General features: G+C 41.8%; 1 protein-coding gene across 2 annotated transcripts in view; it reads left to right on the forward strand.

Annotated features, from left to right (window-relative positions):
* Nucleotides 1-19,766, forward strand: part of PIP5K1B (phosphatidylinositol-4-phosphate 5-kinase type 1 beta) — a 346,195-nt gene that overhangs the window by 125,136 nt on the left and 201,293 nt on the right. For both annotated transcript variants that reach the window (XM_027549417.1, XM_027549419.1), the window contains exon 3: nucleotides 2,684-2,752. In XM_027549417.1, coding sequence (XP_027405218.1) covers nucleotides 2,684-2,752 — 69 coding nt within the window. The remainder of the gene's footprint in view (nucleotides 1-2,683; nucleotides 2,753-19,766) is intronic.

A 19,766-nucleotide genomic window follows, 5' to 3' on the forward strand; every position in this document is an offset into this window, starting at 1 on the left:
CGGAGATCTTCATTCTCTGGGCTCTATTAAACAGTTGAAGATTAAAGAAAATCCTACTCTTACTTGTTAGTAGTAGTGTGTACTAAATTACACTAACATACCCTAATATAAAAATTGGGATCAAATATTTGATTACTCCCTGTATATTCTTAAAGTGATTATGTAATTTGAGCTTTCAAGAGGGATGATACAGGATTGGGTTTGGTTTTTACCCTGAGCCTGATATTATAAAACATATCAGATATTCTAATTCTGCCGCTAAGTCGATTCAGTTGTGTCTGACTCTGTGCGACCCCATAGATGGCAGCCCACCAGGCTCCCCTGTCCCTGGGATTCTCCAGGCAAGAACACTGGAGTGGGTTGCCATTTCCTTCTCCAATGCATGAAAGTGAAAAGTGAAAGTGAAGTCGCTCAGTCATGTCCGACTCTTAGTGACCCCATGGACTGCAGCCTTCCAGGCTCCTCCATCCATGGGATTTTCCAGGCAAAAGTACTGGAGTGGGGTGCCATTGCCTTCTCCAATGAAGAGACTAGAAAAGTCAATTATTCATTTAATAAATTAAGCACATAGAGAGTGGGAAGCAGTAGTGCATGAAACATCTGTCCTTGAAAACTTTATATTCTAATATGGACAGATTAAATGGAACTGAAAGTTTATCTAAGAGAATGCTTGGATTGGTAGGCAGTCATAGGTCTGGTGAGATTGGCTTGCCATGGCCCATTCTTCCATTTTCTTGGATGGTTTTTAGTTACATCCAGCTCATGGCAGTCATTTTGTTCCAGTATAGCGAAATGGCTGGCAGGTTCTTAGGCTTCACCCACACTGTTTATTAAAAGCCCAGGATTTAAAATGTGCTTCAGAGGCTTGTGAGAAAGTCAGAAGTTTCTCCTCCATGGTGTATAGAATGCTCTTCATTGCAATTTAAGATGTGGCCCTTAAATATCATGGCTCCCTGATTATGTCCTTACCCTTATTTACCACATAAGTAACTGACTTTAAGAAGTCAGATGAATTAGAATATACAAAAATCTTATTATTAAAAGATTAGAGGAACACATGTTTAAATATCTGATACCTCACAATGAAAAAGTTTTTATATAAAAGCATTGGAATAAATCACAAAGATAGTCAATAGTTTTAAGTATAAAAATATAAAACTTCTCCATGTTGTAATTATAAACCAAATTAAAAGAAAGGAGCATGGAAGATACTAATAATATGCTGTAAACAGCTTAATAACCTTAATACATTAAAAACCAATAAGGAAACCACTAATATTACTGACCATAATAGGTAAAAAATCAGTACCTAAGACACTAAACACCAATAGATTAGTGAACAAAATAATAGAAAAGCTGAAAGGAGAAATACAGAGAGCTTAAAAAAAAAAGACATATAAACAATATTAACCTTCACTAACAATTTTCAAAGAGGCAAATTAAAATCAGGAGGTACTTTCTTTTACCTGTCAAATTAGCAAAGATAGTTAAAATGATGAGCTATGCTATGCTATGCTAAGTCACTTCAGTCGTGTCCGACTCTGTGCGACCCCATAGACGGCAGCCCACCAGGCTCCCCCATCCCTGGGATTCTCCAGGCAAGAACACTGGAGTGGGTTGCCATTTCCTTCTCCAATACATGAAGGTGAAAAGTGAAAGTGGTTGTTGCTAAGCATGTAATGAAACCAGCTCCCACTCACTGCTGATAGTGTGAATGGGTGTATTCTTCTAGGAAAGAAATTTAGCAATATGTGATAAGAGCTTTCAATTTTTTTAATGACCTAGTAATTCTAGGAAACTAGTTCAATAAAACATTGAAGTTGGACAAAGATAGAAGCACAAAATCATTACTATTACATTATTTGTAGAAACAAAACCCCTGAACCACATCAACTATTCTTCAATATTGGCATTGTTAACTAAAGTATTAACACACATTTATGTTAAGGAAATGGCAACCTGCTCCAGTGTTCTTGCCTGGAGAATCCCGGGGACAGCGGAGCCTGGTGGGCTGCCGTCTATGGGGTTGCACAGAGTTGGACACGACTGAAGCGACTTAGCAGCAGCACAGCATGTTCACACAGTGGTGTCTCTTGCAACTAGTAAAAATTATTCTTACAATGAGGTTTTTATATTCAAATGGGAAAATGCTCATTACATAAATGTTCAGTGAGAAATGCTCGATTAAGATGGTATCATATTTTTCATATGAAAGTACATGGAACAAAAGGGGGAAACAAATATACCAAAACGTGAGTAGTAGAGTTGCCCAAGGGCAGTAGAACTGAGTAATTGTTTTGTTGTGATTCATATTTTTTTGGTACTTTCCAGATATTTTTACAGGAGACATATAATAGCCAGAAGAAAAGGGTTTAAGAGTTTGTAGAAAGAAACTTATACACATAATCTGGGCTTCTGGACTTCCATGGCACCTTTCTTAGAGCATATGGAGTAAAGTATGCTACCAAAATGATTTATAAGTAAAGCGTTATTTTGGAAAGATTGGAGAACACAGAATTTTTTTTTTTAGTATTTTAAGGGATTTCTTCCTTTTTTAGAGACCACAGCCGTAACAACAAAAATGTAATTAACCGAAACAGATTCTCTAGGTAACAATATTATTAGCCTATTGTATTTCAGTGTAGAACTTCTGAATTCAAATAGATCCACTTCTTTCTTACAGATGTCGTCTGCTGCTGAGAATGGAGACACAGCACCTGGGAAGCAAAACGAAGAGAAAACCTATAAAAAGGTGAATGAGTGTGTTGTTTTCTCTTTTTCAGCTCGAAAAGAGGAACTGTTTTATTGCTTAGAATGCTAATATTGCCATAAGCCTTTGCTTCCTCCAAAGCATTTGTATGGAAGTTACTGCCTTAGCTTCCTGTTTCTGTAACAAATGACCAGAAAGTTAGCGGCTTCAACAACATAAATGTATTATCTTACAGTTCTGTAGGTCACCAGTCTGACATAGGTCTCACTGGGTCGAGAGCCAGGTGTCCACAGGACTGCCTTCCTTTCTGGAGGCTCCAGGGAAGAATTCATTTTCTTGTCGTTTCCAGCTGCTTGAGGTTGCCGGTGTTCTCCGAGTCATGATTTCCTTCGCAGCCAGGAAAGGCCAATTGAGTCTTTATCAGGCCCTATCATTCTGACACTTTTTAAAAGTCTTCATTGAATTTGTTACAATATTGCTTCTATTTTATGTTTTGCTTTTGGGGGAGCTGCCAAGGCGTATGGGATCCTAGCTCTCTGAGTATGGATTGAACCTGCACCCCCTGCATTAGAAGATAAGTCTTAACCTCTGGACTGCCAGGAAAGTTCCAGTTCTGATACTTTAAATCAAAAGTCCCTAACTTGCGGGATCTAACGCCTGATGATCTGAGGTAGAACTAATGTAATAATAATAGAAATGAAGTGCACGATAAATGTAATGCTCTTGATGGTAGTTTGCTCACTCAGTCATGCCATCCGACTCTTTGTGACCCTATGAACTGTAGACTGCCAGGCTCTTCTGTCCAAGGGATTTTCCAGGCAAGAATACTGGCATGGATTGCCATGTCCCTCTCCAGGGGAACTTCCTGACCTAAGGATCAAACCCAGGACTCCTATATTGCAGGCAGTCTCTTGCATTGCAAGTGGATTCTTTTATCGACTAAGCCACCAAGGCAGCTGCTTTGCTAGAGTTATCCTGAAATCACCCCCTCACCCACCCAGTTCTTCGAGAAAATTGCTTGCACAAAGCCAGTACCTGGTACCAAAAAGGTTTGGAACCACTGCTGTAAAGGATGCCTGTGATTATATTGAGTTCCCCTGGATAATCCAGAATACTCCCTTTATTTTAAAGTCATCTGATTAGGAACCTTAATTTCCTCACTGCCCTTACTCCTTGTTGTCATGTAATGTAGTATATCCACAGATCCCAAGAATTTGGATGTGGACATCTCAGGGTGGCGGTGGGGGACATTTTTCTGCCCACCACAGTTACTGTGATAGAATATCAACAGAAGGGAGTTACTTGAAAACCCTTCCTAAGAAGAAGGTCCTATGTGTGTGAAATGTTCTGTGTCTACCGTAAGAATCTTTTAATTGACTTGCTACTTACCACCAAAATTTTAAACATTTTCCACCCTTAAAAAAGATTTTTAACATGAAATTTCATCACACCCCTTACTAAGCCTCTCAGATTACATGTCTTCAGCCCATTTCACAAAAATCTCTTTCCACACTTCCCAACATTCCTTGCCTGACTACTCTTTGACTTCAATAAACTCTTGGTTCCTGGCAACCAAGCTGATGTTCAGAAGCATTACTGGGTAATATATGTCCCCAAGCACCACTGTTCCTGATTTTAAATTGGCTATACATTTTACCTTTTAAAAGACCTTGCTCTCCTTCTCTCTTGGGAGTAGATGGTTTGTGTATCGTAGGTTTATTATACCTTAACATTTCCTTTTGCATTTTGCTCTGTAATGGATAGCTAGCAGGAAGTTCTGTCATAAAGTACATGAGCTATGTGATCTACCCATAGACTCAGGTCATGGAACTAACATGATATATTTCCTGTTCCATTTTCATGTGGAATAATATGTACTTTTTCCTGGCTTATCTTTTCTTTTGACTTTTCTACTCAGCCAAACCTAGACGTATCAACAGAGTGGCTGCCACCCAAAGTGGTGATGTGTATGGGGACTGCTACTGCTAAGTCGCTTCAGTCGTGTCCGACTCTGTGCGACCCCAGAGACGGCAGCCCACCAGGCTCCCCTGTCCCTGGGATTCTCCAGGCAAGAACACTGGAGTGGGTTGCCATTTCCTTCTCCAATGCATGAAAGTGAAAAGTGAAAGTGAAGTTGCTCAGTCGTGTCCGACTCCTGGCGACCCCATGGACTGCAGTCTACCAGGCTCCTCTGTCCATGGGATTTTCCAGGCAAGAGTACTGGAGTGGGGTGCCATTGCCTTCTCCAAAGAGTAGGGTAAATATTCACAAGCTCTCATATGTCATGTTGTAGCTTATAAAATTTGTAAATCTGAACAGAGACAGCAATACATTATTATTTATTTTTTAGCACAGGTAGAAAATGAAATCCTACCTGATATACCCAAGACTCTGTAAATTCAGTCAAACGTGAGACCAACACAGAGATGGTCAAACTGCGAGCTTGACATTGCTTGATCACTTTCAGGCAGTTTTCTCAGTCCGCATCAAGATGCACTGTGATTCTTGACTCTGTTCTGCTTTACAGGAGCTCTCTAGTGATGCACAAGTGATAGAAGGAATGTGACCAAGCGATCTTGGAGTCTGCTAAATGTGTCTAGCCCAAGAAGTAGTAAAGTAGGTTTTCAATAATATTATAGGTATGATTCTATGATGAATGTCTCTAACAAGAAATTTGGCTCAGCATATGGGGAAGGTTATAAAAACTAAAAATCACATTGTAGGAAACTTGAGGACAAAAACAATGATGTATTTTCATGTGTGATGACATAACTTTTTAATGATCTCTGATTTTAAAAGGAAGATTAACAAGAGAAGAGGTGTTTAGCCTTTTTATAAGAAAAGCACCACAGCACAACACAATGCCTAGAACTATAGCCCTCAGTTAATATGCTGTTGATATACAAAGCAAGAAGAAGGGATCACATAGAGAAAAAGTGTTGCTTTGCTGACAGGTAATGGCTCCGCTAAACTATTCAATTTAGTTCTTCTCCATTAAGCAAAAGGTCTTTAAACTCGAGGTGTTAATGGTGGACTTAGAAGAGTTGATAGCAGGAGTTACATTAGCTGCCGGAGATGTGTTTGTCTTTAGGCCCAGTTAAACCATTTCCCAGATAAAAGAACTTGAAGCTAGAATAGGGAAACCACTGAGTGAACTTTGAAAAATTAGGAGACTGGAAGACTTACTGAAAGTCAGGAGATGAGCAAATACCATCCCTGGTTTCAAAAATGAGGGAAACCATTCTGGAGACCAGACGTGAAACTGTTCCTCAGCGTAATTTGAGCATGGATTAGTATAGTTATGTACATTTAGAGAAGAAACACGTGTCTTTTACAAAGCTGCAGAGGTTCATAAAGATGGAGTTTATGTTAAATTAACTGCACTTCCTGTTATGAAAGAATCATTAAATTGGTTGCAGATAAGGAGAATTCTCTAGTTTAATGAATCTTGATTTAAATATAGCTGGCATATTCTTGTTGCATCCTTTCAGACAAGGTGGAAAAGTATGGATAAAGTATTATAATTAGTAGGTTGTACCTTGTTAGACTAATGTTCCCAAAGAGTAGAAGTTTTATTCCTTATTCACTTAGTCTTTACCAACAAGATGCATAAGCTGTCCCTGTGTAGCTTCATATTTTTACCCGTGACCTTCATGAAGACATCGAATTTATACTCTGCAAATGTGCAGATGACAGAAAGCTGGGAGTAATAGCAGACTAGATTGGTGTCATCAAACCCACTATACATTTCATAACTATTGCCCTTTTTATAAATACCTTAAAATTAAATTTCTTTCCCAGTCTTGAAACCTTGACCATGGGGTATGCTCTTTTAAATGACCCATTGGATTTTGCCTGTGACTGACACCAGTCCAGGTTAAGAACACCCTTATCTTGGGTGCTAGGTGTGAGAAGAATATCAAAAGAGTTTATAAGGGTGGGAGCACCAAGACATGAAAACAATTTTAAAACACAGTAGTCTGTAACAAAGGTTCAAAAGAGGAGAAATCGATGTAGGGTTAGAGTTAATGAGAGGGTTTAGGTTTTCTGTATCAAGATTCATTGGGCAGCTGCCAGCAACACTCAGCATCATAAGTGCTGTGATGTCCACGTGTTTTTAGGGAACACTCAGAGTTCATGGAACACGGGTATGCTCTCTGAGTCTCAATTATTTTCATGTGACTGTTTAGGCTGACTGCTTTTTGTTCCTACGGTTGACCATTTCTCTAATCCATTATCAGTTCCTGGCAAGCCCAGGAAGAATAGTTAAAATCAGTTGGGAAGGTTAATGTCTTTAGCTAATGACTGAGACAAGAATTTTGATTTTAGCTGCTTAAACATGTTGCCCATGAAAACAGATATTAAGAGCTGCCTGGCTTTATTAAGGAGTGTGGTGTTTCTGTTCTCAGTTCATTTATTGGGTATCTTCTGCAAGAATTGTAAATGAACAGGCCTCAGGGGCCAGGTAGATAATAAGGGAATAAAACAAGCAGAGAGAACATGGTAAACAAGAGAATACATTCCTTTTATAAAGGGGACAGATGGCCTTAAGCACTAGCTAATAAACCTTTGTGTGAGGCCTTACCCAGGGTTGCCAGATAACTGATTTTTCACAAAATAAAGAATGTGGATTCTGATGTAAAACTCCTAATTGTTGAAAGATTGGCAACTGATTCAAAATTATTCAAAATTACACTCAGGAAGTCTGTACAAGGTGGAAGATAACAAAGACTCTGACCCTTTCCCTGAATGATTTTCCCTTTAAAAACCTTCATTTAAAATAAAATTTAAAAAAAAAAAAAAAAACCTTCATGGTCTGGCAGAATTTTGCAGCTGGTTTCTGGACAGGAATCCACTGTTTCCCCAGGTGCTAGTCTCCTAAATAAAGCAAACTTTCTGTTTCTACCAAAAAAAAAAAAGCCCTGCAAAACAAAACAAAGAAAACCACTTTGAAAAAAGCAACAAACTGTATCAATTGTATCTTGTCCTCACATGGGGGCCAGTTTGCAATCTCTGCACTGTTTGGGTAAGGAGGTGAGATAGGAGAGAAAGATGTAAAAGAAATGCATATAAGGCCCGGTCCTTTCTTCCTATATCCGTACAATTTATTTAAGAGAAAAGAAATAGGAGACCCACATGAAAAAAATAAATAAGTCAAATTGATATTAAGTGCCAATACAAGTGGCATTTTACTTAATCCTCTAACAAATCCTGACAAGCACAAAGCTCATTACAGTCGTCTGGAGAAATGTCCTTTTTTTGGACTTGTTTGTTAGCAGAACATTTTGCTGGGATAACAGTTTCTTAGATGCCTCATTGCTTTTTGTCATGGCAGAAAATCCCACTCGTTCAGGGACTGAGTGTTGATTGATCTACTCGTTTGTCTCAGTGACGGGGAATCGAATAGGCACAGGCACAGAATTATCGGGGGTGAACGTAATTTGTTGGAGGGACAGGAGTCTGGTCTAAACAAAGCTAAGTGTCATTGTTTGGAGAAAGCAGAGGAAATTTTGAAAGTGTGGCCTGGCTGTACGTGACTGCTAGCTTTGAGTGCTGGTTGGAGGCCTTTGGATTTCATATTCTGAGCCAGCACCATCCATTAGAACTTTTGGTGGTGATGGAAATGTTTTGGTGGTGGTAGAAATGTTCTATGATCTGTATTAATACAATAGTTACAAGCTGTATGTGGCTGTTGGACTTTTGAAATGTGACCCATGTGTTCGAGGAAGGAATTTTTAAAATTTTAGTTAAATAAACTCATGTGGCTAACGGCTACCATATTAGATAGCACAATTCTAGGCAGTGAGGTACTGTGACATTGGTTTGGTGGTTAGTGGCATGATGAAATGACAGTACAAATTACAATGAAGGTTGGCCTGAAAGTTTTCCATCATAGTAACTGATAGAAATTTTCTACCATTGGTGGAACTAGAGAAGTTTGAAGATGAGATTTTTTTTTTTTTTAGCAATGTCATAAGGAAGGAAAGAAGGAAGCAGAAAGCAGGACATCAGTTCACTTTATGAGTGGTTTAAACTTGAATAAAATACTAATGCTGGAGGCCTGAGTTTTCTTTCTTTGGGATGTGAGGAAATTGCCCACATCTACTCCCACCCTTCCAAAACAAATATGTCATTGTGGCTCAGTGGCTTATCCCAGGTCACCTAGCAATTCTTTATCAGGGACATGAAAAGTTCCAGCCATAGGATGTCCTAATTTTGTGACTCGTCCATCAGAATCAATCAGTGTTTCCAGGTTGGCTGGCTGTGGACAGGCATGGGGAATTTTTAGTGCTGCCATTTGCTTTTCTCCTCCTCTCACCTCTCCAGCCAAAAGTTGTCATTCCAGGCCTGACCCGCCCTCCTCTATTCCTCCTTCCATCCTGGGCCTGCCTACAATAGGGCCTCCTCCCCCCAGGAGATTCTGGTTTTGATGACTTCCACAGGCTGCTGTAGGTCTGGAGGGTCCATCTTTAACACCAGTACCTCGACTTCAGGTGATCTCTTCATCATGTTAACCAATGCCCACCAAGATGGGCACACTTAGTGAGACCACTCACAATGACCTGGTAGGAAACTGACCACTCTAGCTATAAACAGGGTCCTTGAGCCAAACTCCCCAGGGTCCTTTTTTTCATTTTGATTTTTAAGACCTAGGTTGTCATGTAAATCCATTGTCTCAGCCGGTGTCCCTCTCAGTGGAGGCAGGCAGGGACAGGTGGGAGGAGCCAGGCCTTCCTCGGTCCACACTGTCAGTGAAGATGTCCTTGATGACATTTTTTTAAATTATTTTAATTGGAGGCTAATTACTTTACAATATTGTAGTGGTTTTTGCTGTACATTGACATGAATCAGCCGTGGGTGTACATGTGTCCCCCACCCTGAATCCCCACCCACCTCCCTCCCCATCCCATCCATCAGGGTTGTGCCAGTGCACCAGCTTTGAGTGCCCTGTTTCATGCACTTGATGACTTTTGAAACATGAGTGAACTCATGACTCAGCAATACTTAGAACTAAGAGGAAATATTTATTTAAATACAAGCTCTTTTATAAAACATCCATGGGAAGATACACAGGCAGATGTCAACATCGCCTGCCTCTGGGGAGAACTGGGTGGTGGGAATCTTGGGTCGAAGGAAGCTTTTCTGTATGTACTTTTGATGCATATTTAACTTTGAACCATATAAATGTTTTGCTTATTCAAAAATTGAAAAAATAACATTTTGAGATGGGAAGAACGGAGAGCTGGCATGTGTCCCAGCACTAACTGCTCTTCTTCCCTTTAGCCTCCACTTCCAGAAATAAGACCTTTGCCTTCTGCCCTGATGGAGCTACACTCTATAGCTGAGCAGAGACAACCTTGTCTCTGTATTGAGCAGCCCTTGTCATCAGTAAACCTCCACTGGTCTATAGGAAGAGTGATCCTGTGGCATTCCGAGTGTTAGCGTTAATATAAGTTCATGTTCCCACACACAGTGAGGTGGAGTTTGGAGCAGAGAAAGGTTTATTACAGGGCCAGGCAAGGAGGCTCAGGCACTAAAAACTCTTGAGCTCCCTGAAGGGTTTTGGCAAAGCATTTCTGGGGTTTTTTTTAATGACTTTATTTTTTTAATTGAAGGATAATTACTTTACAAAATTTTGGGGTTTTCTGTCACACATCAACAAGAATCAGCCACAGGTACATCCATGTCCCCTCCCTCCCGAACCTTCCTCCCACCTTCCTCCCCATCCCACCCTTCTAGATTGTCACAGAGCCCCTGTTTGGCAAAGCATTTTAAAAAGCCAGGCGAGAGAGCTGGAGAGTCACAGGATACCTGATCAGATTGTAAACAATTCTCTGATTGGCTGATGCTGAGGGAGCAGGGTGGTGTCATGGGGGTTACCTTCATCAGTCCTTAGGCTCAAGGAGACCTGGGGCTGTTTGCTCATGGACATCAAGTAGTTAACATCTTCCATTTGGTGGGGCATTTTCACATCTGTGAAACAACTCAGGAAATTTGCATCAAGGACCATTTTCTATGTACTTTAGAGAGGAGCTGAAGCAGAGCATGGGGAGGTGGGGGCGGAGGGGGGGAAGCCTGTCCTGGGAAGGCGCCATAGGGTCCTGCTAGGTTACATTATTCCTAATCCACCTTACTCCACAACACCCTAAACCAGTGGTTCTCAACCAGTGACCCGGGAACAATCAGCAATGTCTGGATGCATTTTGTTTGTCACAGTTGGAGGGTGGTACTGTTGACATCGAGGAGGTAGAAGCCAGGATGCTGCTTCCTACTATGGCCAAAGCAGAGCTCACAGCAAAGAACTATTAAAATGTTAGTAGTGAGAAGGTTTTTCAACCAAACCCAACTGCCCTTTTAAGTGGAGGATAGATGTCAGTGACTGAGCACAGACTCACGGATATGAGTCCAGCTCTTTTAGATACTAGTTGTATCATCTTGGGCTGCCCAGGTGACTCAGTGGTAAAGAATCTGCCTGCCAGTGCAAGAGACACAGGAGACGTGGGTTCAATCTCTACGTTGGGAAGATCCCTTGGCAATGGCAACCCGCTCCAATATTCTTGCCTGGGAAATCCCATGAACAGAGGAGCTTGGCAGGCTACACCCCATGGGGTCGCGAAGAGTTGGATATGACTGAGCATGCACACACTGTATCATCTTAGGCACTTTCCCTAATTGATCTGAATCTTAATTTTTCTCACTGATGAAATGTACTTAATACCTGCCTTTACCAGCTCACAGCACTGTGAGAATCAAATGATTTAACAATGTGAACAAGTCCTGGGAAAAATGGAATGCCAAAGAGTGAAGTCTCTGTTGAATTAGCAAAAGCAGGATCTCTCAGCCTCTGGTTTCTAATCAGATTAGTTCTGTTAGAACTGAGCATGGCAGGCAGTGCAACTACCTCCCCCCAGTGCTGAAGAAGTGTCACTTAGCATTCTCGAGCTGGCCCTGGTCTGGCCTGGGCATCAGAGAGTAGATGGAGCTGAAAGAAGACAGTCTTTCCTTCCCAACAGCAGGGGTTTCAGAAATAAGAGAGAAAGATGTGCTTCTAGTGGTGGGCTTCCTTGGCACTTTTTAAATTAAGCAACAAGGAAATGAGCTGCCCCATTCAGAGAGGGGGAGTTCTTCTAATCTCATTCGATGTAGAAGCATGTATTATCGTCTACCATTGCCATCCACCCCTTTGTACAGATCTTCCCTCCAAGTCTGTCAGCTTTCATAGAGGATCACCTGCCCTTCTGACTTCTTTCTCGAAAAGTCCTCAAGCAAGTGATTTGAAATCTTCCTTGATGACTTTCAAGCAAGATGTGGCAGGTAATTAAGCAAAAACAATCTGAAACTTCTAAATAGGAGAAGCCCCCCTATCCTACCCCAGGGTGATTACCTTAGCTGTTCATTCCTAAGTGACCTCTTTTAGCACTCATATGGCCCTGATCCTGTTTGTTAAGCTACCCAGGTTTGTTATGCTTCTGCATCCTGGTTAATCATGGAAATTCCCCCAAACTCTGACTCCAGGGGATAATAGGCTACACCCAAACTTACTGCACAGCTTCCTTCCAGGGCAACAAGAAACACTGCATTGTTACATTTGGTGTTCATGGCAGGCTGGGAGGCTGGAGTTTCCAGTGTTTCTACAGCCAGTTGGGCCATCTGAGCTGGAGCTCCTGCTCCCAGGGCACAAGGGCACTTTTGTTTTCAAGTTAAAAGGGTTAATATCTACAGGCCATCTGCATGCCTCCCTGCACAGCTTGGCCAATGGGGTTCTGGTCTGGTCAGCCAGCCTGTGTCCCAGTGCTCAGGGCTTAACCATTTTTATCACTACCACCCCACTTCCCTCTCCTCGTGTGCTTAAGGATTTTTAAAGGTAGCTCTTAAGATATTGCATAAGATCATAGAATTTTAAAATTCTGAAATTCTTCATTCTAAATTCCAAAAATGATAGACAATGTGTGTTAGGTTCTAGGTGTTTAACTACTTAACAGATGCTGATAGGACATATGCCATGTGCTTATTCAGGACTTTTAATATTTGATGACATTAGGATCATTGGTTGCTGGAAGCATCTTATTTATCAAACTCAAGTGGGTTTATTCTAGCCTTAAATCTATTATTTCATCAAGTTAAAGTGTAATTATTATCAACTGCAAGCACTTTCAAAGCTATGCTGGTAATAAGAGCTAACATTTATTAAGTGCTTAACGTATGCTAGGCACCATTTTAAGCACTTTAGAATTATTAACTCACTCTTACAACAACCCTATGAATTAGGACAGAGGACAAAACGAGGTACTGAGAGGTTAAATAACCTACTCTGGGCCACAGAACCAGTAAGTGGCAGGATAAAACTGGGATTCTAACCCCAACTGTCTCTGTCTAGGGTCCGTCAGATCCTAGCGATCATGGAACCAGCACACTGTCCTCTGAACACTGTGGTGCCTACGACAGACATTAAAATGGAAAAACGCTCCATTATCCAGTAGAACAGTGGGGGCCAGTGGCACAGACAAAGCCAGCCGTCTTTAGAATGGGAAAAATGAACAAAATTCAACAATTTTAAAGCGTGATTTCCCTAATTGGGTGGTCCAGAAGCCAAATTTTCTCCTCACCCCTGAATATAGAATCCGAACTGTAGCCTCAAAAATACTTTTCTCTAGAAAGTACGTCATTGTTCAGTCACTAAGTCATGTCTGACTCTGCGACCCCATGGACTGCAACACGCCACGCTTCACCATCTCCTGAAGTTTGCTCAAACTCATGTCCACTGAGTTGACAAGAGTACATAGTCATTTTGAAATGAAAAAACAAATCAATCCCATGGGCACTGGCCAGAACATGGGAAAGAAAATGAGAAAGTCGTAACTTCAAAAATCATTCTTGACCACAGCACTCCAAATTGACAGGGAGGGTTGAGATCTACTTGGAGGGGTGGCATATTCTGGACTGTTTTAAAAGCTAAACACAATGGAGTATTACTCAGCCATTAAAAAGAATACATTTGACTCAGTTCTAATGAGGTGGATGAAACTGGAGCCTATTATACAGAGTGAAGTAAGCCAGAAAGAAAAACACCAATACAGTATACTAACCATATATATGGAATTTAGAAAGATGGTAACAATAACCCTGTATACGAGACAGCAAAAGAGACACTGATGTATAGAACAGTCTTATGGACTCTGTGGGAGAGGGAGAGGGTGGGAAGATTTGGGAGAATGGCATTAAAACATGTATAATATCATGTATGAAACGAGTCGCCAGTCCAGGTTCGATGCACGATACTGGATGCTTGGGGCTGGTGCACTGGGATGACCCAGAGGGATGGTATGGGGAGGGAGGAGGGAGGAGGGTTCAGAATGGGGAATACATGTATACCTGTGGCAGATTCATTTCGATATTTGGCAAAACCAATACAATATTGTAAAGTTTAAAAATAAAATTAAAAAAAAAAAAGGAAAAAAAAAAAAGCTAACTGTTCCATAGACTGTCACAGGGGGAGTAATGACTCACTAAAAATCTGCTCAATGGCTAAAAGATCTGATAAAGGAAGCACTGGGTCCAAGGGTGACTATTTTAGAAGTTATTTTCCCCTGTGGGAATCAAGTTCCCCCAAAAAGCACACCTGCCTTTTCTGGCGAGTGCAGTTCACTGTGTCTAATGCTTTTGTTGTGAAAGGATGATCGTTTCTGGTGAGTTCAGTTCACTGGGTCTGAGATTTCTGTTATGAAAGAACAATGAAGAGGCTCACTCTCTGCTTGGAAGCCTTCACCCCAAAGACACACAGCACATCACTAAGGAGAGGAGAAAAAGAGGGTGGATGTGGTCTCTGGAGACTGTAATAAGATATTCTATCCTGAATCTATTTTATTCAACTCCCAATGCATATATATATACATACACACACAGACACACATGCCTAGACACCAGAGGTATAAATTGGGTGTGATTACAAGGAAAATAAAGAGTTATAAGGAATTGGGTTCAATCATAGGGTCTAGCTGCACTTCCTTCCCGGTGGAGAGGAGATGAGCCACTCTCACTCTCATGCCAGAGCTCTCTCTCCATCCAGGGTGTGCTGTCATCTACTTTGCATTATGGACCAGGCTGCATTTGGTTATTGAGCACAGAGCTCATATATAGACTGTCTTGGTGACATTCTAGTTCTTCTGAGCTAATTTTTCATATTGTGGCTTTGTTGTTTTTAAGGGTGTGGTCAGTGCCTGGGCTGTAAAACATATCTTTGATTGTATGATACATCTGTGGATTCACTCATTTATTTAGTTGGCAAATAGTTATTTAGCTTGGCACTGAGCTAGGCCTTGGAGGTAAGGCAGAGGCAAGATAGACATAGTGCGGCCCTGATCCAGCTTTTGTACTTGCGGTAGAGACGGACCCGAAAAAGTAGACATAATAAAATGATTACCACCTTTAAAAGCGTTACGAAGAAAATCACCATGGGTAGGGCTGCTACCTTTTAGACAGGGTATTCAGGGGGTTCTGAGGAGGTGACCCAGGGCTGGGATCACAAGCTTGAGAAGGAGCCAGCTAACAGAAGAGTGGAACTGAGAACTTTCTTGATAGAACAGCTTCCGCTGAGCCCTGGGGGCAGGAAGGGGTGCATGAATTCAAGCACCTAAAGGCGAGGCCAGTGTAATGGAGGGTCCCAAGCCTGGAAGAGAGAGAGAGTGAAGTGAGAGCAGTGGCTTTCGACTGGGGCTGGTGTTGTCCCCCAGGGTCACAGGACATTGCTGTCACATCTGGGGGGAGGGGATGCAAGTCGTGTCCAGCGACTAGACCCAGAGATACTGCTACACATCCTGCGATGCCCAGGACAGTCCCCCGAAACAACTGTCTGCCCACAGATGTCAGCAGTGCTAGTCTGAGAAACCCTGGCTTAGAGAACTAGGCAGACGCTTAAGCTAAGGTGGAAGTCTAGGAAGAGGGAGAGGAATAAATTCAAGGTATATTTCAGAGTTAGGATGGACTGGACTGGTTTGTGGTTGTAAGTGGGGGTGAGGGCATGACCGGAATGATCGATGAGCCAGCATTTAACTTGAGCACTTGGGTGGCTTTTGTGACTATTGATCAAGATGGAAAAGAATGATATGGGGGAAGGGTTGTGAGGGAAAATCAAGGTCTCCAGTCTGGACATGTCAGTTTCAGGGTGTCAGTGAGTCACTGAAGGAGAGAATCAAGTAGGTCGTTGGAAGTGTGGATTTAGGATTCAGGGAAGAGGTCAGGGTTCTGCTTCAGTTTGTCAAACTGTAGATTCACAGTGAGATAGATGGAAAAGCGAGGCCCCCAGACTAAGGAACACCCACATTTTGGCTTTACCTCCATATAGCCTCCTCTAGAGTGTCAGATTTTTAAAATAAACAAAATTGGCCAAGTCCTTCCCTTAGGATTTTCCACTGGCCTTCTGTTACCTACCCATGCTCCATGGCACACAAATCCTTTACAGTCTTCCCCTCACTGGCGTGTCCAAACCCACCTCCTGCGGCTACGTTGAACACACCCGACTCCAGCCGCACTGAGGTATCTATCCCAGGTCTATGCTGATCACTGTGAATGCCTTCATTCTGGAAACAGCTCTCTCTTGGCCCTTCCCCATGCTCCCAGGCTGTGACTGTTAGTCACTGCTTCCCAGGCTGCTCTCAGTCTCCTGCACTTACCTCTGTTATATCATGGATGACTTTGTTTTGTAATAATCGCGTGCAGTTATGTCCTGCCTACTGTACCGGGAACAGCTAGAGAACAGGAGCCTTGCCCAATCATCCAGACATCCGTAGGGCCCCACACAGTGCCTGGCACATGGTGTTCAAGAGATGTATCACTTTTTTCTTCTTAATTCTAAGATTATTATAGACTTTCCGGAGAGATATGTTCTTGAACCTACAGTTCAGGATCTGCAATTAGAGGTGAGATATGTTGCGGGGAGGCAAGTGGGGAACACAGGAGTGGAATTTGGGCTTATCTGTTTTTTTGGCCGTGCTGGGTTTTAGTCGCAGCATGTGGGATCTAGTTCCCTGACCAGGGATTGAATCCCGGCCCCCTGCATTGGGAGTGCGGAGTCTTAGCCGCTGGACCACCAGGGAAGTCACAACAATGAATTTTAGAAGATATTATTTTTCAATTTTGGTTTCCTCAGGGTATATGCCTAGGAGTGGGATTAGTTTTTTAAGGAATCCCCATACCATCTTCCATAGTGGCTGTATCAATTTATATTCCCACTAACAGTGCAAGAGTGTTCCCTTTTTGCCACACCCTCTCCAGCATTTATTGTTTGTCGATTTTTTGATGATGGCTGTTCTGACCGGTGTGAAGTGTTATCTTATTGTAGTTTTGATTTGCATTTCTCTAAGAATGAGCAATGCTGAAGTAAGTCAGAAAGAAAAAGATAAATATCATATTCTAACACATCTATACAGAATGTAGAAAAATGGTACTGAAGAATTTACTTACAGGGCAGCAGTGGAGAAACAGACATAGAGAACACACTTATGGACATGGGGAGAGGGGAGGAAAGGGTGAGATGTATGGAAAGAGTAACATGGAAACTTATATTACCATATGCAAAATAGATAGCCAATGGGAATTTGCTGTATGGTTAAGGAAACTCAAACAGGGGCTCTGTATCAACCTAGAGGGGTGGGGTGGGGAGGAAGATGGGAGGGAAGTTCAAAAGGGAGGGGATATACCGTATACCTATGGCTGATTCATGTTGAGGTTTAACAGAAAACAACAAAATTCTGTAAAGCAATTATCCTTCAACAACAACAACAAAAAACTAAAAAAAAAAAAAAAAAGGTATTCTTTTTCCAACGCCGTCACATAAAGGTTCTATTCTTTCCAGATGTTGGCCCAATTAAAAGCTGCCCTAGATAGATGCCAGGAATTGTCAGGGGAATCAAGATCTGGAGTTGGTTGGCAGTCTTTCTCTAGCGCAGCAGCATAGTAAATACCCTTTTTCTGTTGTTACATAAAAGAAACAGGATGGACAGTTTTTCAGGTTTGCTGTTTCAAAGAGAAAGAGAGGAAATAATAACTTAGCAGTTTTAAAAGCAGCTACGTTCCTCATAAAATCATGGAGGAGTGCAGGCCTTAAAGCTGCACTCAGGACCCCAAAACAGACAGTGATGTGAGTGCCAGCTCTTGACTCTTCCAGCCTTCCTTCCTCACCAGCATGGGTGACAGTGGGTGGGGCCGGGCAGGCAGGCTGGCTCTGCCATTTATGAACTCGACATTGTGCAGGACAGTGAATGTCTGAGCCCAGCAGTACCAGTGTGGTTTGAGCATTAGATCTGAGGGTGTATGAGAAAGTGCTTTGAAGACAGTAGTTGGGTGTACAAATATTAAATCTCTGTTATTGTTGCTGGATTTCCACTCACCTCCTATGGAACTTAAGCCATGTGACAGCAGGGACTTGGCAAGCTGAGAAGAACTCAGTTCTTAGTGAAGAAACAGATACCAGTCCCCCCTTCTCCCTACTGGGGCCCTGCTTAAATTCAGAATTCTAAATAACCTGGGACTCTGACCTCTCCTGATGGCAGTTCCTACTATTGACAGGTCATTTTCAAAAGGCAGTGGGATTCTGCAAAAGAATCTCACTGTAGAAAAGGCAAAAAGAAATCTAACTTTTGTCTGTTAAAGAAACCTTAAAAAAAAAAAAAAAAAACCTATGTGCAGAAAGGGGAAATGCTGTCTTTGCTTTCCAGCATATTAAATAAAAATTTGAAGATTTCTGTTGTAGCTTTACTCTATCCTAGGGTCTGAAAAAGTTTGCAGAAACTATACTGGGTTTCTTAGGAGTCCTTTCCCCTCATCTATTTCTTCCTTTATATGTTTTATCTGCTTGTCTTGGGGCAGTGGAATTCTCCTGGGGAAATGAGAAGTCCTTCTCTTCAAGGACACAGAGTGCAGTAGCATGGGGTGAAGGTGTGTCATTGAAGATAGCAGGAGAGGGGAAGTTGGGGTGGGCAGGGAAACTCCAGCTTTGCGTTACATGCATTTTCAAGAAAATCATGGAAAACTAAGCAGTGCAGTCAGCACAGTCCTCCTCCCGCAAGATTATTTCCTTATTTTTAACTTAAAGACAGATCTATTCCCTCACCCACTATATTCTGTCAAACACTGAAATTGGATATAGCTGAGATATTATAAATTAGGAGCGTCTTAAAGTTGTAAATAGGAAAGAGATTTTGAAGCAGTGAAGGTGTATTTGCAAACAAAATCAAAGGATGAAGTCTTCTGAAATTTTGCTTAGTAAGATGAAATCCTATTTTTTCAGGGTGTTCACATATGCAAATATCTTAAGATTCAGTTTCCTTTTGGAATTCGGAATAAGCCTACCCAAGCCACCTTGATGTTCCTCTTCACACTTCTTATTCATTCATTCAATTTTAAGCAGTCTTTTAAAAGCACATTGAATGCTTTCATTGGCATATTGCTAATTAAAAAAAGTTTTTTTTATTATGGCGGCTCTGAAATGCTTCAGGCAAGTTTAGGAATGGGTGAGAAGAAACTGCACAGAATGAAAAAGCTCCTGGTTGCTCTAGCTGAGGGAAAAACAAACAGCTGCAGAGAGCAGAAGCAGATGGAGTATATGTGGCAGTGGGGCATCTCTTAGCCCTCAGAATCCTTTTAGGTACACGCAAGGCAAAGTCTGGCCACATGTGGGGTGCCAGGCATAACCTTTTACCCTCAGGCATTTAGCCCAATGTAGGAGGAATTTAAAATAGCAGTCTACTCTTAAATAGCAAACATTACAGCCATCCACACTTGTTCTGCTTTATTGACCTATACACATCCTTAGCAGGCACCTGGAGTAGAGAGGCCCCCAGAGACCCCAGCAGGAGAGCATCTTTGTTCTCAGCTTTCCAAGGCCTTAGAATACTTATTTCCTGATGTGTTCTTACTCAGTAGGTAAATCTGGATACCTGCTGGTGTTAGGCAGCAGGAATATAGCAACAAATAGGAGGGACTTGGCCCCTTACCCCATGGAACCAGGTTAAACCGTCTGGACATTTTAGCACTATTACTGAATTACTTTTCAAAAAGT

The sequence above is a fragment of the Bos indicus x Bos taurus genome, chromosome 8, assembly GCF_003369695.1.
Source record: "Bos indicus x Bos taurus breed Angus x Brahman F1 hybrid chromosome 8, Bos_hybrid_MaternalHap_v2.0, whole genome shotgun sequence".
NCBI classification, from domain to species: Eukaryota; Metazoa; Chordata; class Mammalia; order Artiodactyla; family Bovidae; genus Bos; species Bos indicus x Bos taurus.